Source organism: Oncorhynchus keta, chromosome 36, assembly GCF_023373465.1.
Source record: "Oncorhynchus keta strain PuntledgeMale-10-30-2019 chromosome 36, Oket_V2, whole genome shotgun sequence".
NCBI classification, from domain to species: Eukaryota; Metazoa; Chordata; class Actinopteri; order Salmoniformes; family Salmonidae; genus Oncorhynchus; species Oncorhynchus keta.
In genome coordinates, this window is record NC_068456.1 from 13,413,100 (window position 1) to 13,437,175 (window position 24,076).

The window sequence follows — 24,076 nt, forward strand, 5'->3', positions numbered from 1 at the left end:
TGGTGAGAGCGCGTGGTGAGGAGACAGATTCTCGCCACGCCACCTGGTAGGAGCGACGTCACCAGCGACCTGTCAGGTAGGACGCAATCCAAGCGTGGGCCGCGCCGGAGATGCCCAACTCGGAGAGGGTGGAGAGGAGGATCTGATGGTTCACAGTATCGAAGGCAGCCGATAGGTCTAGAAGGATGAGAGCAGAGGAGAGAGAGTTAGCTTTAGCAGTGCGGAGCGCCTCCGTGATACAGAGAAGAGCAGTAATATATGCCATTTAGCAGACGCTTTTGAAACCTGACTGATTTCTGACTGATTTGGATCAAGAAGGTCATTCTGAGAGAGATAGCGGGAGAGCTGGCCAAGGACGGCACGTTCTGAAGAACAGGAAGATTGCAGTGGGCCTCAAAATAATCCTGACAACCTAAGTTTCTTGCTTTGAATTTGGGAGTAGGGCACCCTTCAAAGGGGTCATCTCAGGGGTGACGACAGATGTTCAGGTTGAATACATGAAGAGAATTCCTGGTGTGGTTGGTGCTTGAAAAGGCTAACTATGTATTTGAAGCTTGGTTATGTAAGATAGGCTTTAAGAGCTTTCTTTCCATAACCTACAGTAAGAACTGTAAAGGATGTGGCGATGCTCACATGGACGCATACTTTTTTTGTAGAGAATCATTGTACCATCTAAACCGCTGTGAAATATAGTTTCCATAACCAAAAATATTGTATAGTCAGCTGTTTGAAGTCGAAAGTTAAAGATGCAAAAATGAAACTTCAGAACGGGAAGCATAGAAATAGCACACATGGAACAGATCTTCCGCTTCTTAGACTTGCTTTCAACGGGAATGAAAGATCTATAACTCACATTTATATGTGAATTTGGCAGGTCGCCCAAAAAGTTACATATTGTCACGTTAACGGCCTAAACATTACAAAACGTGCATTTGATCAAATAAGCCTCACATAATTCGACATTCTCAGATAGGTGGGTTTTGTTGCTAAACGTTTAGCAACAAAAACTACGGGCTTAGATTACATGTTTTCAACAAACTATACTGAACAAAAATGTAAGCACAACAATATAAACGCAACATATGTCGATCCCATGTTTCATGAGCTGAAATAAAACATACCAGTCATTTTCATTAAAATGTCTTTAAAATTTTGTGCAGAAGTTTGTTAGTGAGAATTTCTCTTTGCCAAGATACTCCATCCACCTGACATGTGTTGCATATCAAGAAGCTGATGAAACAGCATGATCATTACACAAGGTGCACCTTGTGCTGAGGACAATAAAAGGCCACTCTAAAATGTGCAGTTTTGTCACACATCACAATGCCATAGATGTCTCATCCGGCCTCACAACCGCAGACCACGTGTAACCACTTCAAACCAGGACCTCCATATCCGGCTTCTTCACCTACGGGATCGTCTGAGACCAGCCACCTGGACAGCTGATGAAAGTGAGGATTATTTCTGTCTCTAATAAAGCCCTTTTGTGGGGAAAAACTCATTCTGATTGTTAGTAAGACAATCATGCAGTACAGTGTACAGCAAGCAGTTTTGCAGTTACAACGGCAGGCAATAAATTAACAAAACCAAAAGCTTACCTTGACTTGGAAGAGTTCCAGTGTTGGATAGCCTTAGCCAGCTAGCTAACATAGCACCCCTCTCTGTTTGAGTTGAGTGTTTGAGTAGGCTAAATTAGCTAGCTGCATTCACTAAGTGAACATGAAGCAAATACAACCAAAAATATAGCTAGCTCTCTCTCCCTCTTGCTTCTCCTAAATGTTTGTATAATGAAATTTGTTCAAAACTGTTCAACTACTGTTTTTCTCTTTGAGTCAACTACTCACCACATTTTATACACTGCAATGCTAGCTAATTGTAGTGTATGCTTTCAGTACTAGATCAATTCTGTGATATTTTAATTGGGTGGACAACATGTCAGTTCATGCTGCTCTGATAGGTTGGAGGACATCCTCCGGGTAGTCGTCATAATTACTGTGTAATTCTATGGAAGGGTGTGAGAACCATGAGCCTCCTAGGTTTTGTATTTAAATCAGTGTACCCACAGGAGAATGGAACAAGCTGTCTTCTGGCTACACCATGGTGCTACCCCAGAGTGCTGTTTAGTCTACTGTAGACCTTTATTGCAAAACAATGTGTCCACTGTTCCCCGGATGACAAAGACAGGAATGTAGATTAAGGCAGCCCCCCGCACCCCTCTGATTCAGAGGGGTTAGGTTAAATGCAGTAGACACATTTCAGTTGAAGGCATTCAGTTGTACAACTGACTAGGTATCCCCCTTTCCTTTTCCCTTAATCAATTATTTGGTGACATTCCCCTCTTTTATACCCAGAACAGCCTCAATTCGCAAGGGCATGGGCAAGGGCACAAGGTGTCAAAAGTGTAACAGTATAACTTTTACGTACGTCCCCTCGCCCATACCCGGGCGCGAACCAGGGACCTTCTGCACACAACGACAACAGTCACCCTCGAAGCATCGTTACCCATCGCTCCACAAAAGCCGCGGCCCTTGCAGAGCAAGGGGAACTACTACTTCAATCACATCCGTTACAAAAGCATTCCACAGGGATGCTGGGCCATGTTGATTCCAATGCTACCCACAGCGGTGTCATGTTGGCTGGATGTTTTTTGGGTGGTGGACTATTCTTGATACATATGGGAAACTGTTGAGCATGAAAAACCCAGCAGTGTTGCAGTTTGACACATACTGGTGTGCCTGGCGCCGATCCTACTCAGTTCAAAGGCCCTTACATGTTTGTGTCTTGCTCATTCACCCTTTGAATGAGACGGGTACACAATCCATGTTTCAATTGTCTCAAGGATTAAAACTCCCTTCTTTAACCTGTCTCCTCCCCTTCATCCAAACTGATTGAAGTGGATTTAACAAGTGACATCAGTAAGGGATCATAGCTTTCACCTGGATTCACCTGGTCAGTCTGTAGTGGAAAGAGCAGATGTTCTTAAATGTCTTGTATACTCTGCGTATGTCATACAGTACATTTCCATAATTCTTCCTGCATACGGCTGTGTAAACTCAACTCAGTCTTCAAAGCAAATAAACTTGGTCTTGAATACAAGACATGTCTACTTATTTGCTACATTAATATGACAGACTAATCTACTATTTCATTGAAACATGTTTACTTGACAACAAATTAAAGTAGTAGTTACTTCCAAAAACATTTTATGAGTTTCAAAAACTTTATTGATTTCTGATGCAGCTAGAATCATTTAGTCACTTGTCAATACACTTGTAAAAAATATTATATAAAACATCTAATATGAAAGATATTGTTACGAATCCCTTTTGGCCCGACGGTCTAGGGGGGGATGGTAATGAGACCCGTAACATAACTCATGCAAATTATTATTGTGACAAAGTAAAAGTGTGAACGAAATAACCACGACAACAGAAATCTACCGTCAAACTCTAGGTTTATTTATAAACACACGGTAATGGGGGGGAGCAGGAAAAGGGGCTGAGCTGGACCCAAGGAAAGAAACAATAAGTATTCAAAAACACACCCCTAAGCTAGACTAGCCTACTTTAACAACAGCTAACTAACTAACTAACCAAAAATACAGTGGGTGGTCCGCCCAGTTCTAACTAGTGTATTTAACAAAGTTCACCTACGGGTAGTGTATGCCCATGGGCGACTTGTCTTGGTTTCCCCCTTTTCCCACCAGCAACAAACAAATACCATAACCAAAAATAATACTCACAGGTGATGACAAAGTGCTATGAAGTGCTTTAAACAAAAGAGAGGTTAAGACACAAAGCGAGAGTGAAACACAGAGACCTACAGACATGGCATTTACAGAGAGATTGAGCTGAGCTGAGCTCTAGAACAAACAAATGATGGGGTTTTTAAACCATGGGGAAGGAACTGTGATAGGTCAGGAAATAGGAGGAGGTGTGTCTTCTGATTGCTGATTGATTGGGGAGTGATGGTTTTCACCTGTGAGGGGAGAAGGAGAGAAAAGAAACACACACACAGGATACACACACACACACACACAGGATAACTGTATCCGTAACAGATATGTACAAGAGCAATATACACAACCGTTCAAAAGTTTGGGTCACTTAAAGTTGAAGTCAGAAGTTTACATACACTTAGGTTGGAGTCATTAAAACTTGGTTTTCAACCACTCCACAAATTTCTTGTTAACAAACTATAGTTTTGGCAAGTTCGTTAGGACATCTACTTTGTGCATGACACAAGTCATTTTTCCAACAATTGTTTACAGACAGATTATTTCACTTATAATTTACTGTCTCACAATTTCAGTGGGTCAGAAGTTTACATACACTAAGTTGACCGTGCCTTTAAACAGCTTGGAAAATTCCTAAAAATTATGTAATGGCTTTAGAAGCTTCTGATGGGCTAATTGACATCATTTGAGTCAATTGGAGGTGTACCTGTGGATGTATTTCAAGGCCTACCTTCAAACTCAGTGCCTCTTTGCTTGACATCATGGGAAAATCAAAGAAATCAGCCAAGACCTCAGAAAAAAATTGTAGACCGCAAGTCTGGTTCATCCTTGGGAGCAATTTCCAAATGCCTGAAGGTACCACGTTCATCTATACACACAATAGTATGTGTATAAACACCACAGGACCACGCAGCTGTAATACCGCTCAGGAAGGAGACGCGTTCTGTCTCCTAGAGATTAACGTACTTGGGTGCAAAAAGTGCAAATCAATCCCAGAACAACAGCAAAGGACCTTGTGAAGATGCTGGAGGAAACAGGTACAAAAGTATCTATATCCACAGTAAAACAAGTCCTATATCGACATAACCTGAAAGGCCACTCAGCAAGGAAGCAGCCACTGCTCAAAAACCACCATAAAAAATCCAGACTACGGTTTGCAACTGCATATGGGGACATAGATCATACTTTTTAGAGAAATGTCCTCTGGTCTGATGAAACAAAAATAGAACTATTTGTCCATAATGACCATCGTTATGTTTGGAGGAAAAAGGGGGAGGCTTGCACGCCGAAGAACACCATCCCAACCCTGAAGCACGGTGGTGGCAACATCATGTTGTGGGGATGCTTTGCTGCAGGAGGGACTGGTGCACTTCACAAAATAGATGGCATCATGAGCCAGGACAATTATGTGGATATATTGAAGCAACATCTCAAGACATCAGTCAGGAAGTTAAAGCTTGGTCACAAATGGGTCTTCCAAATGGACAATGACCCCAAACATACTTCCAAAGTTGTGGCAAAATGGGAGTGGCCATCACAAAGACCTCAATCCCATAGAAAATTTGTTGGCAGAACTGAAAAAACATGTGCGAGCAAGGAGGCCTACAAACCTGACTCAGTCACACCTGCTCTGCCAGGAGGAATGGGCCAAAATTCACCCAACTTATTGTGGGAAGCTTGTGTAAGTCTACCCGAAAAGTTTGACCCAAGTTAAACAATTTAAAGGCAATGCCACCTAATACTAATTGAGTGTATGTAAACTTCTGATCCACTCTCACTCATCACTCTCTACTATTATTCTGACATTTCACATTCTTAAAATAAAGTGGTGGTCCTAACTGACTTAAGACAGGGAATTTTTACTTGGATTAAATGTCAGAAATTGTGAAAAACTTGAGTTTAAATGTATTTGGCTGTGGTGTATGTAAACTTCCAACTTCAACTATACATCTGCATCAGATAAAATGCCTGATACTTGTTCTCATACTACAGCTACCCTTTATGAAAATGTTATGGATATGAAGATCCATACCCGAGGAAAATGTCACATACAATACCAGTCAAAAGTTTGGACTGGACTTTAATTGTACTATTTTCTACATTGTAGAATAATAGTGAAGACATCAAAACTATGAAATAACACACATGGAATAATGTAGTAAGAAAAAAAGTATAAAAGTATATTTTATATTTGAGATTCTTCAAAGTAGCCACCCTTTTCCTTGATGACAGCTTTGCACACTCTTGGCATTCTCTCAACCAGCTTCATGAGTTAGTCACCTGGAATACATTTCAATTAACAGGTGTGCCTTGTCAAAAGTTAATTTGTGGAACTTTTGTCCTTCTTAGTTCATTTTAGCTGTGTTGTGTTGTGCTATGGTAGGGGTGGTATACAGAATAGCCCTATTTGGTAAAATACCATATTATGGCAAGAACAGCTCAAATAAGCAAAGCGAAATGACAGTCCATCATTACTTTAAGACATGAAGGTCAGTCAATCTGGAAAATTTCAAGAACTTTGAAAGTTTCTTCAAGTGCAGTCGCAAAAACCATCAAGCTCTATGATGAAACTGGCTCTCATGAGGACTGCCACAGGAAAGGAAGACCCAGAGTTACCTCTGCTGCAGAGGATAAGTTCATTAGAGGTAACTGCACCTCAGATTGTGGCCCAAATAAATGCTTCACAGAGCTCAAGTAACAGACACATCTCAACAGTAACTGTTCAGAGGAGAATGTGTGAATCAGGCCTTCATGGTCGAATTGCTGCAAAGTAACCACTACTAAAGGACTCCAATGAAAAGATACTTGCTCGGGCCAAGAAACACGAGCAATGGACATTAGACCGGTAGAAATCTGTCCTTTGGTCTGATGAGTCCAAATTTGAGATTTTTGGTTCCAACTGCTGTGTCTTTGTGAGACGCAGAGTAGGTGAACAGATGATCTCATGTGTGGTTCACATCGTAAAGCATGGAGGAGGAAGTGTGATGGTGCTTTGCTGGGGACTGTGATTTATTTAGAATTCAAGGCACACTTAACCAGCATGGCTACCACAGTTTTCTGCAGTGACACACCATCCCATCTGGTTTGCGCTTAGTGGGACTATCATTTGTTTTTCAACAGGACAGTGACCCAACACACCTCCAGGCTGTGTAAGGGCTATTTGACCAAGAAGTGATGAGTGCTGCATTAGATTTACATTTACATTTAAGTCATTTAGCAGACGCTCTTATCCAGAGCGACTTACAAATTGGTGCATTCACCTTATGACATCCAGTGGAACAGCCACTTTACAATAGTGCATCTAAATCTTTTAGGGGGGTGAGAAAGATTACTTATCCTATCCTAGGTATTCCTTAAAGAGGTGGGGTTTCAGGTGTCTCCGGAAGGTGGTGATTGACTCCGCTGTCCTGGCGTCGTGAGGGAGTTTGTTCCACCATTGGGGGGCCAGAGCAGCGAACAGTTTTGACTGGGCTGAGCGGGAACTGTACTTCCTCAGTGGTCGGGAGGCGAGCAGGCCAGAGGTGGATGAAAGCAGTGCCCTTGTTTGGGTGTAGGGCCTGATCAGAGCCTGGAGGTACTGAGGTGCCGTTCCCCTCACAGCTCCGTAGGCAAACACCATGGTCTTGTAGCGGATGCGAGCTTCAACTGGAAGCCAGTGGAGAGAGCGGAGGAGCGGGGTGACGTGAGAGAACTTGGGAAGGTTGAACACCAGACGGGCTGCGGCGTTCTGGATGAGTTGTAGGGGTTTAATGGCACAGGCAGGGAGCCCAGCCAACAGCGAGTTGCAGTAATCCAGACGGGAGATGACAAGTGCCTGGATTAGGACCTGCGCCGCTTCCTGTGTGAGGCAGGGTCGTACTCTGCGGATGTTGTAGAGCATGAACCTACAGGAACGGGCCACCGCCTTGATGTTAGTTGAGAACGACAGGGTGTTGTCCAGGATCACGCCAAGGTTCTTAGCGCTCTGGGAGGAGGACACAGTGGAGTTGTCAACCGTGATGGCGAGATCATGGAATGGGCAGTCCTTCCCCGGGAGGAAGAGGAGCTCCGTCTTGCCGAGGTTCAGCTTGAGGTGGTGATCCGTCATCCACACTGATATGTCTGCCAGACATGCAGAGATGCGATTCGCCACCTGGTCATCAGAAGGGGGAAAGGAGAAGATTAATTGTGTGTCGTCTGCATAGCAATGATAGGAGAGACCATGTGAGGTTATGACAGAGCCAAGTGACTTGGTATATAGCGAGAATAGGAGAGGGCCTAGAACAGAGCCCTGGGGGACACCAGTGGTGAGAGCGCGTGGTGAGGAGACAGATTCTCGCCACGCCACCTGGTAGGAGCGACCTGTCAGGTAGGACGCAATCCAAGCGTGGGCCGCGCCGGAGATGCCCAACTCTGAGAGGGTGGAGAGGAGGATCTGATGGTTCACAGTATCGAAGGCAGCCGATAGGTCTAGAAGGATGAGAGCAGAGGAGAGAGAGTTAGCTTTAGCAGTGCGGAGCGCCTCCGTGATGCAGAGAAGAGCAGTCTCAGTTGAATGACTAGTCTTGAAACCTGACTGATTTGGATCAAGAAGGTCATTCTGAGAGAGATAGCGGTAGAGCTGGCCAAGGACGGCACGCTCAAGAGTTTGAGAGAAAAGAAAGAAGGGATACTGGTCTGTAGTTGTTGACATCGGAGGGATCGAGTGTAGGTTTTTTTCAGAAGGGGTGCAACTCTCGCTCTTTTGAAGACGGAAGGGACGTAGCCAGCGGTCAGGGATGAGTTGATGAGCGAGGTGAGGTAAGGGAGAAGGTCTCCGGAAATGGTCTGGAGAAGAGAGGAGGGGATAGGGTCAAGTGGGCAGGTTGTTGGGCGGCCGGCTGTCACAAGACGCGAGATTTCATCTGGAGAGAGAGGGGAGAAAGAGGTCAGAGCACAGGGTAGGGCAGTGTGAGCAGAACCAGCGGTGTCGTTTGACTTAGCAAACGAGGATCGGATGTCGTCGACCTTCTCAAAATGGTTGACGAAGTCATCTGCAGAGAGGGAGGAGAGGGGGAGGGGGAGGAGGATTCAGGAGGGAGGAGGTGGCGGCAAAGAGCTTCCTAGGGTTAGAGGCAGATGCTTGGAATTTAGAGTGGTAGAAAGTGGCTTTAGCAGAGACAGAGGAGGAAAATGTAGAGAGGAGGGAGTGAAAGGATGCCAGGTCCGCAGGGAGGCGGTTTTCCTCCATTTCCGCTCGGCTGCCCGGAGCCCTGTTCTGTGAGCTCGCAATGAGTCGTCGAGCCACGGAGCGGGAGGGAGGACCGAGCCGGCCTGGAGGATAGGGGACATAGAGAGTCAAAGGATGCAGAAAGGGAGGAGAGGAGGGTTGAGGAGGCAGAATCAGGAGATAGGTTGGAGAAGGTTAAAGCAGAGGGAAGAGATGATAGGATGGAAGAGGAGAGAGTAGCGGGGGAGAGAGAGCGAAGGTTGGGACGGCGCGATACCATCCGAGTAGGGGCAGTGTGGGAAGTGTTGGATGAGAGCGAGAGGGAAAAGGATACAAGGTAGTGGTCGGAGACTTGGAGGAGAGTTGCAATGAGGTTAGTGGAAGAACAGCATCTAGTAAAGATGAGGTCGAGCGTATTGCCTGCCTTGTGAGTAGGGGGGAAGGTGAGAGGGTGAGGTCAAAAGAGGAGAGGAGTGGAAAGAAGGAGGCAGAGAGGAATGAGTCAAAGGTAGACGTGGAGAGGTTAAAGTCGCCCAGAACTGTGAGAGGTGATGATTTGGCCTCCACAAGCACCCAACCTCAACCCAATTGAGATGGTTTGGGATGAGTTGAACCACAGAGTGAAGGAAAAGCAGCCAACAAGTGCTCAGCATATGTGGGAACTCCTTCAAGACTGTGGTAAAAGCATTCCAGATTAAGCTGATTGAGAAAACGCTGTCAAGGTAAAGACTGGATACTTGAAGAATCAAAAATATATTTTGATTTGTTTAACACTTTTTTGGTTACTACATGTGTTATGTCATAGTTGAGTTCTTCACTATTATTCTTCAATAAAAGAAAAGCCTTTGAATGAGTAATGTCCAAACTTCTGAATGGTACTATATGTTCCTCATTTGGATCGTGCTTTGTCACAATGCACTCAGGAATTAGCACATTTTAATTACAGTAAATAAAGTTATACAAAACTAAACACAACAATATCTGGATATGTTAACTTCTTTTAATGCTTCATTTGTAACGGTAATGTGTGTAACAACCCATACAGTTAACCCCAAATAGGCCAATTTACAAGATTTGTCTTAATACATACAATAATGCAATCTACACTTTTGAAGTACATGAATTTCACAGTACACTCATTTCTAAACTGAGACGCAGTCTCAAATTAAGCCACTAGATAAGTGTTTCCTGCCCAGTGCATTTATAATACACACTTGAGTCCACTCAGTTGTGAACTGCATTACCCAGTATGCCTCAAAAGTTTCATGCCACAAGCAGTGGTCACTAACTAATTTCCAGCCGCAATATGGGCTCACAAGCTAGCCTCACAAAAAATGAAAACCTTTTCACTCCACTTCGATACAGCTACGACCAGAAGTTACTTTTTCGTAGCAGGTTAAGAGAACTTACGCAGGTTAGGATAATTAAGGTAGCATGTTAGGACACTGAGGTTAAGGGTAGGGGGGTTAGCAAAAATGTCCTAATCGGCTACAAAGAACAATACCGGTCGTAGCTGTATCAAAGTGGTATGAAAAGAGTGTCCCCAAACCTCATGAGGCAAAAGAGAACCGTGAGTGCAAAAATATCTTAAAATGGGATGGGTGATGTTGTGCAAGAGAAATTTACTTTTTGTAGCAATTAAGGAGTAAACTAAGACTTAAAATCCTTGTCACTTTTAGTTGAACTCCTTTCACAATTTCTTTAGTAGGGCTTAAAACATCATTGGTAAACCTCAACTGTAGTTTTTTTTGGCAAATCTGAATGCTTCTTAAACAGATTCATATTGGTGTTTACATAGGACTCAACTTTTTTGGTGTACAAAGATAGCATAACAATAAGTTCAATATACAGACGCTGACCTAGATGACAACTGCAAATGACACACTGGAGTGGAGACATTGTGCCAAATTTACCTTTGACCACTAAGACAGAACCACCAGTCTGGTCAATTGATTCAGGTGGCAATTTCAACTCCTTACATAAAGCTTTGATTCATCTTCCCCAAAGAGAGCAGATACTTGACTGCATACAATTCCCCTTTTACACAGACTAGTATAAACATGGGGTTAGTATTTGAGCTAGCATAATTTCAGCCATTTGATCGATGAAAGTAATCTCAAAAACATAGTCAATGGTGGAGCAAAATTACTGTAGCACTGAAGGAAAAATGATCTCTGAAAAGTATGTCTTGTGGGCTCCTATAGCAGTCCTTCCATTGCCTAATGTAAAGAGTCCCTTTCCTCCATTTCCCAGGCACCATGGCTTTAGAGACGCTACCTCGGCTGCATGATCAATCTACACATTAGCCTGCCCGTCTTCAACTCAACAGGGCGTGCTAAAGACAGCATGTTCATGTGGAACACAGGAATGCATTTCAAATCAACGCCGTTTTCCTTTCACTAACTGAACAAAACTGAACTCACTAACTGAAAAAAACCTCTCCATTGCATTATGTGAAATCTCACAAAACCAGACTAAAATAGACAATTTGCTCTGGGCAAGATGACATTTTTTGGGGAGGGTTAACTTAAGTATTAAAAATAGAGAATAACTTCCTCAAAATAAAAAACATTTCATTGCACCAAATGTTCGATGGGAAGGGCAAGTAATGTAATATCCCCCCAAGGCAGGAATCAAATCCTTTTTTAAAGGGATGGTGTAAGATTTGTCCCTGCGTGCAGTTTGAGGTTAACGATAGTTTCGAGCCATTGCAAAGTAGCGTTAGCGTAATGACGAAGTCTAACAGAACAGCTAGCTTGTAAACTACCTTAAAACTGCACGCACACAAAATGGTAATTGCCAAAATCTCACACGATCTACTAATTTAGCCGGTCTCAGAAAATAAAGAAATAAGATGGTATTCCTATCAGGGGACAGTAAAGGGTCAACATTGAGCAAGGATATTTTGAAGCAATCCAACCTGGCAAAGACAGAACAAAACAATTAGAATCTTAAACTAAAAAATGTTATTTGAGTCAACAAAATTGGTTCAGAGGCAGAACACCCCCACGAAGTGATCTCGTCTAGACAATATTTTCAATGCATTTTTCCCACCCAAAGTCAACCTCTACAGTGGTTATTCAATGCACATTAGAAAACTCATTACTTCTCATCTTCACAGCAAAGACTCTCTCCTGACTAGGAGCCAAAACCCTAATGTGGATTGACTTTTGTTGATGGACAAGCAAGAGTGAACACAAAGATTGAGTGTTTTAGACTTTAACCTAACCCTCACCCTTTAACTAATGTGCAAATTCTTAGTGGCTTTTGAGTCAGTGGTTAAACTGTGGAGACCACAAGCACTCTTGCCCAAATATGCTGGTCTAATCAGCATAAAACATGTCCATGGTGTAGTGTGTGTGAATTTGAGAGGGCAATGACAAGCGGGATACAACACCAGGGACACAGTGACTCTAGACTTCTTTACCATGACCCCGCTTTCTTAAAGACATTCCAAACAATAAGAATTAAAATCATGTCACAGGACATGGGAGGTCCAATCAGACTAAACCCCAAATCACATTGAGCGTCTTATTTCTTGCTACGCAGACGTTTGGACTGACGCAGGAGGTCTGAGCTCTTCCTGGTGCGTTTCAGGGGCGGGCTGCCCTCCGTCTCCACCGCTGCGGCCATGGCACTGGCTGCCGTGGTGACAGCAGCAGAAGACGTGGCGACGGCAGCTGAGCCTGTTGAGGAAGAAGCCGAGGAGGTGGAGGCTACGGCTGGCCTGCCCCCTCCCCCCACCGTACTGTCCATTAGTTCCCTGAGCTTGTGCTCCAGCTCAGCCAGCCGGGCATTCTGCTCACCGATAACCTGAGTCTGCTCCAGCAGCTTCTGCTCCTGGTCCTGCAGCTGCTTCTGCTGCTCCAGCTGCTTGACGCGCACCTCTTGCATCTCCCGCCGCAGCGCAGTCATGGACACCCCATTCACCTTCACCTGCTGTTGCACCTTGGTCATCTCAGAGCGTGACGGCGTGTTCTTGGCCAGCAGGGACATGGTGGTCAGGGAGGTAGAGGGGCCGGCCACTGAAGGTAGGCAGAGAGAACGATGATATTAGGTACAATCTTAAAACGGGTAGCCAAGCTAAACAATAAAGATATGAATAAAATTAACATGACTAAGTTACATGGGCGTCTGTACATTACAGGACCTTTATTGGCCATGAAGGGTCAGTGTAGTTATCCATTACCTGGGGCAGATCCGATGAGGCGCCCTGACAGGTCGGCCCCAGGAAGCCTCTTCTTCAGGATAGGGACAATCTTTTCATCAAAGTACTCCATGGCCATGGAAGAGATGTCCCGCAGCTCCTGCAGCACCTCGTGAGCTCGCTGGGGAGCGCGTGTAGAGTTCACATAGCGCAGCACACGGTAGATCTCATCAATCACCTTAGGGAAAGACAGTCACATGCTGGGAACCTTATACAATTTATCCTAAGCCTCATTTGGCTTAGAATGTTACAAATGTGTGTGTTATGTTGTTGAGGCTAAGACTTTGCAAGTTTGAGGAAGTAGCTAGTATCATCATATTGGGATAGAACTGGTCTTCTACTAAAAATTGAGATTCTGCTTTCATCATTTACCCAGACCAGATTATTTCCCTAAACTATCGTCAATCTAAGAGCAGGAGTGCCATCTTGTGGCCAAAGAGAGCTAAAGCTTGTTGACAATTTTTTTAAATTAAGAATACCACAAAAATACCTGAAATTAACATTTCCTTCTACTAGTTGGCATATATTGTGCCAGGTAGATAGTGACTGGTAGGTTACAGAGGATGTAACTAGGTACCTTGCCAGGGATGAAGCAGCAGAGATTGGAGTCCACATATTTCATGAAGGTCATGTTGAGTAGGGAGAGGCGCGTTTCTACAGCAGCCAGGATGTCAGCATGACGGGCCAGTGAGTGGTTCCTCCGCTCTGACTCCCGCCTGCCACAACACAAAACTCACTAAATATACACATGGGACCAGATAGAGACCTTCATGATCCAAGTAACCTTTATGAGTCAATGATCAGTTTCCAAAGATCATCCAACAGTGAAGATAATAAATGATTTGGAATAAAAGAATGAGGTGAAGCAATTCAACAAAAACATACAGGAAATGCGTTTTAGCTTCGAGGTATAAGGTAATCACTTCTGTAATACACTGGTGCCTCTGACAATGGGGTGAGTAGCACATTTAAAAGGTGGATGGATTCTCTTGGCTAAGGAGAAATGCTTACTAACATAATATAAACAAAGGTGTGCACAAAATTAAAGAGAAATAAGCTTTATCCATATGGAACATTTCTGGGATTTTTTAGATTTCAGCTCATGAACCACAGGACATGTTGAGTTTCTATTTTTGTTCAGTGTATTTATTATTTCATTATCCCAAAATAATCCACTTGTTACCAGGAGAGAAACACATGGGCCTGGCTTAAAGTTACAGATTTCACAAATGTGCTTTATACCAATCTGTGGTTCCTACAGAGGTCAAACCATTCAGCACTTCTGGTTTCATTGCCTCTACACAGTAGGCCCATTCAATGATTTGCTTCAGGACATAGGCCGAGCTATAAAAACCACCTGTATTCAAGTAGAATTCTATATAATTCCCTCCAATGGTGTTGATACTGACCTTGGCAGCTGGGCTTTGACCTGCCTCTGGCACAGGCTGTGGTAGCGCTCCACCTTGAGGAAGCCTTGGTTCAGCATGCGCTGACAGATCATGTCCATGCGCTTGCATACCTGGGAAAATAACGGGCGGGAAGGTATGTTTGAATTAGTGGCTATTGGGACTCGTCTTTTACAATACCTCCAACCTCTCCATGCCCTTGCATGACACTTACGGCCCGTGATGCTCAAACAAAGTAGCCAGATCAAAAGCATGGAACTTAAAAATAGCCTACCTAATATGCACACAGATATAGCTCCAACATCCAACGAGTTATCTGGTTTCCCTGGAAAATTTACTATTTTGATATCACATTGAAATTCCTTGAAAGTGATATCAAAATGTTAAATTGGTCTCTTGCACCACTTTCTTTCAGATGCAAGTAAATGAAAGGAAATACTTGATTCACTCGGGATAGCAGAAATGCCAACTTCAAAATTGGTAGCAAACACACTTTTCCAAAATCTAAAAACATACTAGTGCTAGCTAGGTAACGTTAAAGCATTTAGCAAGATAGAAAACATACCAATACAGTTCATTAGACAGACAATATTATACCCATGTTAATATACATTTGGCAAGTTTGCCACGAGTTCCATCCAGGAGACCCCTACCAGCGCGCTATAGCAACCTGAAATGGAACAGGTGTGTTGTTGACAAAGCTGGTGCAAATAAACTTAGCACGTTCGGCACCATATTATTATTCAGAGTGGGGAAGATACTTTTGTTCAAACATATAAGCAGTGAATCAAAGCATTTTACGCCTTAACTAGGGAAGGAACTTATTAGCTACCTAATAACCTCACTTGCTACTCACACTAGCTACATAACGATAGCCGACAACGTCTCTGACATAGCTAGCAACAACTAGATTAGCCAGAAGCCGCATTGCCATTTGCTTCGTGGTTTGTTTTTGTTCCCTCTCACCAAGCGTATGAGGCTGATTTCGTCGTAAGACAGGAAATTGAAAACCATCTCAATCGCCACAATGGGAAGTCCTAATAGCGGGTTGTTCTGGTGTGGTTGATCCGGGGGTGGTGTAGACAATCTCGGTAACACCGAGTCGCAATCCAGGGCTTCAAAACCTCGCTCTACTCCTTCTACAACGGCAGCCATCTTAATTTTCTACGGATAGGGGAAATGACGTTTTATAGGGAACGTTCTCTCTCTGAACTGTGCTCGAAGAAAGTATTGCAATACTGTACACAACCATTTCAATTCACTTGAGCAAAGAAAGGAGCAGTCTATGTCGCTGCTGTCGTCCGTGCAAGGAGCTGTGTTCAGCGCTAGGCCTGGTTTCCCAAAGGCATGTTAAGGCTAAATTCATCGTTACATCTCCGAGTTGTTTCCCAAAACCATCTTTATTAACGTTGCACTTGAAAAAGCTTGTAACGATGCACACCTGCAACAGCGTCGTTCGATGCTTTTTTGACCACTTAAATACACAGATTTCCACTAAACACGGAATCACGTGGTTTATTATCCCCCTCTCCGTGACCGCTAAATAACAAAGTTGAGTACAAAATAAAAAGTTGGCAACGTCTTTCAATTGATACAAACCAGCGACGTATAAAAAAAGCTTCAAATTAAAACCAAGATGACTGCATTAAAATACAAATACAGTAGGCTATATGCCTATTCAATCATATTGAAATACATTAAATGCTCAATCAATGAAGTTATTTTGCTACGATCAGTAGGCTAATTTGTCTCAATACATTTCATATGTAGCCTAACATCGTTTGACCTTCCAAATACAAAGACGCCCATTTCTTTGCATAACAAGCGAATGATATACGCTTCAAACGAAAAGCGAGATGACTATTACAAGATAAATACTGTATAGGCCACATGTGCCTATATATTTGAATTATAGTGAAGAAAAATTCATGTGATTTCAATAGTAGTATATAGCTATGTGTGCGCGCAGTGTAATTTGCCTCAATGTATTTCATGTGCGCGCAATGTGCCAAATCTTTAGTGCTTTATTATAGGGTACGCATTAGAATAAGCCGCCTCAATATTTGTGACAGGGAGAACGTTGATCTGAAAGCAGTGCATAATTTATTTCGATCAGTAACGACGCACTTAGCGAAGTTCTTGGGAAACGCATGTTGCATCGCTATCGGGAAACTGGGCCCAATGCATACCCTCTCTTGTTTCAAGACACCTTCAAACAATGTACACACTGGAATAGGACTGATGGAAATACAGACTTTGCAATATCTAGAGTAAAATGTAATATGCTTTACTTCTGTCGCACAAGTCTATACAGTACACAAAACATAACTGTACCTCGCTGTGTACTATATGCTTAAGAGTTACCACACTCTTCAGTAAATACTAAAAACAAATTATCTTGTAATGGTTTTACCTAAAAGGATGGAATTCAGTTCAGAACAAATTCTTATTCACAGTGACAACCTACCAGGGAACAGTGGGTTAACTGCCTTGTTCAGGGGCAGAACGACAGATTTTTACCTGGTCAGCTCAGGGATTCGATTCAGCAAACTTTCGGGTACTGACCCAACACTAACCATTAGGCTACCTACCCCCGTAAAGGTTGTTTTCAGAAGTGGGATTATAAACTACATAGATCATAAATAGCTACAGTGTAAGTACACTTTAATAATTTGGTGGGTGCTTATATTTGTCCTGTTTTACACATGTACAAGTGCTTATTATACTTGTGTTAAATAAAGCATTTTTTGTTGTTGCATATCCCAACTCCCCCTGAGACACCCTAAGAGAGTGAGGTCATGGCGACTCTGGAGCAATTAGGGTTAAGTGCCTTGCTCAAGGGCACATAAAAAAAAATTCACCTTGTCGGATCTGGGATTTGAACTAGCGACTTTTCAGTTCCTGGCCCAATGCTGTAACCCCTTGGTTACCTGCTGCCGGTAAAGGTTGTTTTCAGAAGTGGGATTCAAACCCACGCCTCCAGGGGAGACTGCGACCTGAACTCAGTGCACTAAACCCCCTCAGTCATCCTGACATAATGCTTCAAAATGTTATAGCTACTGTTGTACCCCCATGGTTCGCCACCTCAATGACTCCAGGGGAGAAGCAGCGTTTTGCGTTTTAGTCGCTCTGCTTTTTCCCCCTCCACTGTTCCCATTAGTGTGATTTCAGGAAGGAGTCTAACTGACTGTAGCCACAGGTGAAAACTTGGCGTGGTCTTGACCTGGAAAGATACATAGGATTGAGCCATCAGAACAGGAAAGAAAGCAATCACTCATGTCAACATCATATGACGGAGAGCAGTATTTGCAGGAAATGGTGTAGTGAGGGTATATTCATGTAAACACTATTTTGCACAAGCGTTAACCCATTTCACAAAGAAATGCACTGAAACTATAGGAAGCATAACTTAATTCACACCAGATAGCAAACACCCACCTGTTAAATATTTTACCACTACTTCATTAGTTACAGGGATTGAGAAAGCTTTAGGTTAACTGTAGTCTGAGATTGCCATTGTGCAGACATTATCACATTTTTCAGAGAAAGTCCTCACAAATTCCTTTCACGCAGTGCATGACTATATCCATCTCCTGTCCAGGCCGGAGCTGTGCCAGAAGGATGTCCCCATGTATTGGATCGATGTCGATATCTGCAAACACATTAGCTTGGTTCCCAATAAGGACCCACTTCATGTCCTTGGAGTACACTGAGTGCAACAGTCTTCTTCCTCTGATGATGTCACGGCAGATTTCCTCCTCTTCCGCTGAAGAGGTGAAACAAGGATCGGACCAATACGCAGTGTGGAAGGTGTCCATGGTTTTTCATACGAAAAACTCAACATGAACACAAATACAAAAACAATAACCGTGACCTTCCCGAAACAGTCCCGTGTGGCACAAACTCTGACACAGGAAACAATCGCCCACAAAATACACTAAGAATATGGCTACCTAAATATGGTTCGCAATCAGAGACAACGATAGACAGCTGCCTCTAATTGAGACCCAATCTAGGCAACCATAGGCATACAATTTACCTAGACAGGTTCAGCCCCATAAAGATACAAACCCCTAGACAAGAAAAACACATAAAACCCCCATGTCCCCCTTTCTATTTTACCTCTATTGAACATGGCAAGTCAGTTAAGAAAAAATATTATCTTCAATGATGGCCTAGGAACATTGGATTAACTGCCTTGTTCAGGGGCAGAAGGACAGATTTATACCATGTCACCTCGGGGATTTGATCTTGCAACCTTTCGGTTACTAGTCCAACACTAACGACTAGGCTACCCTGCCGTCATTCTGCGACGTTTCAGTGAAACATAAGATATTTGTTTTTTTCTGTCCCATTGGTAGGGTATTCGTGATCGTACCTCGTCTAATTTATTGTCCAATGATTGTAAGTTGGCAAGTAATATTGATGGTAAAGGCAGATTTCCCACTCGCCGTTGGCAGATCCTTACAAGGCACCCACCCTGTGTCCTCTATACCAGCGTCTCTTTCTCCTGCCAATGACGGGGATATCGGCCTTGTCGGGTGTCTGAAGTACATCCTGTGCGTGAAATCTTTGTCTAATCCGAGGTGAGTGATCACTGTCTTGATATCCAGAAGCTCTTTTTTTGCAGTAAGATACGGTGGCAGAAACATTATGTACAAAACAAGTTACAAATAACATGAAAGAAAAACACATAATAGCACAATTGGCTATGCGCCCGTAAAACGGCTGCCATTTCTTCCGGCTCCAGTTCATGTAATGTTTATTACCATTTTCATTATTTTAGTTCACTTAGTCCTGCATGTTGGGGCTCGGAGCCTATGATTTGCACTTTACTCTGCAATCCCACCTGCAACCCTGAAAATGTGACTTGTAAACACTGAATCTGAAGTCATGAGAAAATTATGTTCAGCTTCTCATATTATATGACGTACATGATTGACAATTTTTTCCCCAGCCAAAAGTACAACTCACCTCTACCATTTTTCTCCATAAGAGTTGCATATGTAAAAAGACATACCATTTGTGTTTGTTTGTTGTACATCTCCATTGTCATTAATCCAGCAATGGATGACTCCCACTCCCATTCTTGGACACAAACTCCCAGTGTGTCCATAGCCTTACCTACCCATGTGGTTCAGGTAAAGTTCCCGGGGGTCAGCAGAGTCTTTGGTGGCTCTGAGGTTCCTGGTGCATTTGATCTTCAGTTGAAGTTGAATTGTGTCTATTTCTGTGCCTTCCTCATCCCCTGAGAAAAGCACAAATTACTTAAACGTGTACAAACAAAACTGATGTAGCTGGTGGTGGCCCTCGACATGACACTTTGTTTGGCCATCGTCAGTGGGGACAGGCAAGGTAAGCAGTATAAACGTTTCTGTACTCAAACAATCGTGGGTCAGCCTTGATAGGGATCAAGCCCAGCCTGTGGGCAAGGATCTCATCCTGAATTATGGATGTGTTGTTGTAAATCACATATGTCAGAGTCAAGGCCCGCGGGCCACATCCGGCCCGCGAGAAGGTTTTTTACGGCCCCTGGGATGATCTTGATTTATTATTAGAACCGGCCCGCAGACCGCAGCAAGCCGGCAGCCCGCAGATCTTTTACACGCACCAATACTACATTTCCCACAATGCAACGGTGACGCACCGAGCAGTAGGCTGCTTCATTTCAATATTTATTGGCACAGCAGTTGTCAGCATCACAGTAAAATTAACTTTCAGATACCCATCAAAAATGGCAAAACGGAAGGTGGACACTGAGAACCGGGGTTTCAAACAAGGTGGGAGTCGGAGTATTTGTTCACGGAGGTAGCTGGAAAACCTGTGTGTCTTCTGTGTGGAGAAAGTGTGGCGGTACTGAAAGAGTATAATCTGAGACGACATTATGAAACGAAACACGCGGACAAAAACAAGAATATGGACATGGAACAAAGGCTACAAAAGGCAGAGGAATTAAAACGAGGCCTCAAATCTCGACAGGCTCTGTTCAAAAAAGCCAAATCACAAGGCCAGGCTGCTGTCAAGGCCAGTTTTATTTTGGCAGAAGAGATCGCTAAATCAGCCCGGCCATTTACGGAGGGGGATTTCATCAAAAACTGCATGATTAAAGTTTGTGACGAAGTTTGCCCAGAAAAAAGGCAACTCTTTTTAAATGTGAGTCTGAGCAGAAACACCATTGCCGAGAGAGTAGACCAGTTGTCCATCAATCTAAAAGAGCAGCTTGTGAAAAAGGGAAAAGATTTCATTGCATATTCCTTGGCTGTGGATGAGAGCACCGACATTTCTGACATTGCCCAGTTGTCAATTTTCATCCGCGGAGTGGACTCCAGCCTAAGCGTGACAGAGGAGTTTTTGGCTTTACGTCCTATGCATGGCACAACTACGGGGCATGATTTGTATGAAGAGGTGTCAAGATGTGTAAATGAGATGGAGCTGCCTTGGGAAAAACTCGTGGGTTTGACAACCGACGGAGCACCTGCGATGTATGGACACAGGAGCGGACTGGTGGCGAAGATACGGGAAAAGATGCAAGAGGAAAACGCGACAGGTGAGCTGACAGCTTATCATTGTATCATACACCAGGAAGCGTTGTGCGGTAAAGCCTTGAAAATGGAGCATGTAATGAGCATCATCACGCGCACAGTTAACTTTATCAGAGCCAAAGGTTTGAATCACCGCCAGTTCAAGGCATTTCTGACGGAGTTAGAAACGGAGCATGGTGATTTGCCTTATCACACAGAGGTGCGATGGCTAAGCCAGGGAAAGGTGCTTCAAAGATGTTTCGAGCTTCGTGAGGAGATTTGTCTGTTCTTGGACAGCAAAGGGAAAGACACAACACAACTCCGAGACGAAATGTTTCTGTGTGAAATGGCTTTTCTGTGTGACATTACGAGTCATCTGAATGCAATGAACTTGCAGCTGCAGGGTCGGGATCGTGTCATCTCTGATATGTACAGTACAGTGAAGGCATTTAAAACCAAACTGACTCTGTGGGAGACGCAGATGCGGAAAGAAAATTTGAGCCACTTTCCCAGCTGCCAGACCATGAAAGAGAAGCTCTCTACCAGTGCGTTCCCGAGCGCACAGTTGGCTGATAAAATAGGTATGCTTGCCGCTGACTTTCGACGCCGATTTGCTGACTTTGAAGCACAAAAAGCAGGTTGGAACTGCTCGGTAACCCATTTGCTGTTGACGTGGAAAGCTCACCACCAAACCTCCAAATGGAGTTGATTGACCTCCAATGCAATGATGCACTGAGGGCAAAATATGCGGCAGTGGGTGCTGCGGAGTTCGCCCGTTTCCTCCCGACACAATGCCCCAGCTGCGCATCCAGGCTGCTCAAACGTTGTCTATGTTTGGCAGCACATACCTGTGTGAACAACTGTTTTCTTTGATGAACTTGAACAAAACATCACACAGAAGTCGACTTACTGCTGAACACCTCCACTCAATTCTGAGGATTTCCTCAGCTCAGAGCCTTACCCCGAACATTGATGAACTTGTGGAAAAGATGGGACACCACCAAGTATCACCCTCAACCTCAAACAAGTGAACATTACTGTGCAATCACATATTTAGAGTTTTTACTCAGTTCAAGTTTAAAAGTTAAAGTTTAATATTTGTTTTCACTGCATGTTACTTCTCCTTAAACAAAGTGTTGTTTTTGATTAATAGATTTTTGCACTTTATTTTATTGTATTTCAATCCAATTATATTTTAAAAATATTTCAGTTGAGTGGATGATAGAAAATTGCTATTATTGTTTTTTTCTTTGAAGTAAATTTAGCCCACTTTTGCTAAAATAGAAAATATAGGCTACTGATGGTGCCTTGAATACCGGTTTCTTTCATTTAATGTTCATGTTATGGGGATTTTTATATAAAGGAAATTTGTCTTTTGTGTCTGTTGAAAATTAAAGATTACTGACAGAGCCATAAGAAAATATTGCTTTATTTATCTGATCATATTGGAATATATTTGTTAGGTTTTCAGTAGGTTCAATTAGGTTCACTAGACTATATGCGTCATTTAAAAATTTTTCAATGAACATTCGAACAGTCCGGCCCTCGGCTTGTAGCTAAATTTTTTATTTGGCCCTCCGTCCATTTGACTTTGACACCCCTGTTGTAAATGAACACCTTCTCGACAGCCATAGTATGGACCTAGGAGAGGGCGGATTAATACATGTTATTTTGTTCTGTGCCATCAAACACGGAGACCACCTCGTATGCTGCTTTCATTGGCAGGATGCTATCTAAGTAGAAGCTTCCTCTGCGAGTAATATCCGTCGAAAGGCATTGGCGATAGCTGCATCTTTGCCCACCGTGTCGAACTCCAGAGAAGTGTCATCCATTTGCACCACGTCGATTCTGAAATAGATATATTATAGTGTACTGTGCATATATGGGCATGACACGCAACAGATCTGAATGTAAAATCTGGACAGCATAATAGTTTGTTGTGTTAGCTAGCTAACGTTACCTTTTGGAATTTCTGCAAGCTCCATGTGTCATCGTAGCCTGGATAATTGCCAGGGTAATCGGTTGTATGAACCTATCAAATACAGGAAATATTTTTTACGACAAAACTGCATGAGAACGGTGTTGTATTTTCTACTGTACTAGCTAACTTGTTAGCTGCACATTATGATGTTAGCTGACATGCCCACCAGTTTATTCCAAGAATGGTCCTTCTGTAGCTCAGTTGGTAGAGCATGGCGCTTGTAACGCCAGGGTAGTGGGTTCGATTCCCGGGACCACCCATACGTAGAATGTATGCACACATGACTGTAAGTCGCTTTGGATAAAAGCGTCTGCTAAATGGCATATTTTTTTTAAATTTTTTTTTTTTTTAATACCTGCCCACATATTCTGGTCATAGACAGCATCTCAAATTATTTGTTTTTAATGGATAATCTTACACCACTTACACTTTTGACATCAAATTCAGCTAATATTACTCTATCCCGAATTTCATCCACGTTTCTCATGGTCACTACCATTTTACCAATGTTTTCATAGACGCCACAAGCTTCGGGTTTATTCTCCTTAGTTGGGGTTTTATGACAGACTACATCCAAAAGTTTTATTGCCGCCATCTACTGTGCTGGATGAAAATAAAAGATCCCCAAAATTATGTGGATAAAAATACTGACTACCAGAATGTCACTCAACATGCTCCTTGCCTCTACTGTTAACATAAATAACACGTGTTAGATCCCTACACAGACTCAGGTGCCTGTTCCAGCCATTACAATGAGCCCCTCATCCTATAGCTCCTCTGACCAGCCTCCTCCGCTCCACAAACTCTGGGTCATGATCCCCACCACAATTGCAACATGGCAAATAAGTTTTCTTTAATGAGTCTGACGTGAAGGATATACTGCTTTGTCAAGACAAGGCCCAAATTCCAGTCATCAACCTGAAGAAAAGATGGATGAAAAGGTGGAGGAGGGCGGGGTGCCATGCAAGAATTCGCCAACGAGTAGGTAACCTCCACTACCCTCCGTATTATTGGCCAACGTGCAATCATTGGTAAAC

General features: G+C 43.3%; 1 protein-coding gene and 1 pseudogene across 1 annotated transcript; both read right to left on the reverse strand.

Moving 5' to 3' along the window:
• Nucleotides 1-9,906: 9,906 nt before the first annotated feature.
• On the reverse strand, nt 9,907-15,971 carry LOC118369673 (F-box only protein 28-like). The gene is made up of 5 exons (XM_035754265.2): nt 15,504-15,971; nt 14,541-14,650; nt 13,709-13,847; nt 13,114-13,309; nt 9,907-12,949 (listed from the first exon to the last, which is right to left on the reverse strand). Exons 1-5 carry the CDS (start codon nt 15,690-15,692, stop codon nt 12,456-12,458), a joined length of 1,128 nt encoding a protein of 375 aa, XP_035610158.1. The 5' UTR covers nt 15,693-15,971; the 3' UTR covers nt 9,907-12,455.
• A 691-nt stretch (nt 15,972-16,662) lies between these two features.
• On the reverse strand, nt 16,663-23,661 carry LOC118369674 (DNA-directed RNA polymerases I and III subunit RPAC1-like; annotated as a pseudogene).
• Nucleotides 23,662-24,076: the final 415 nt, after the last annotated feature.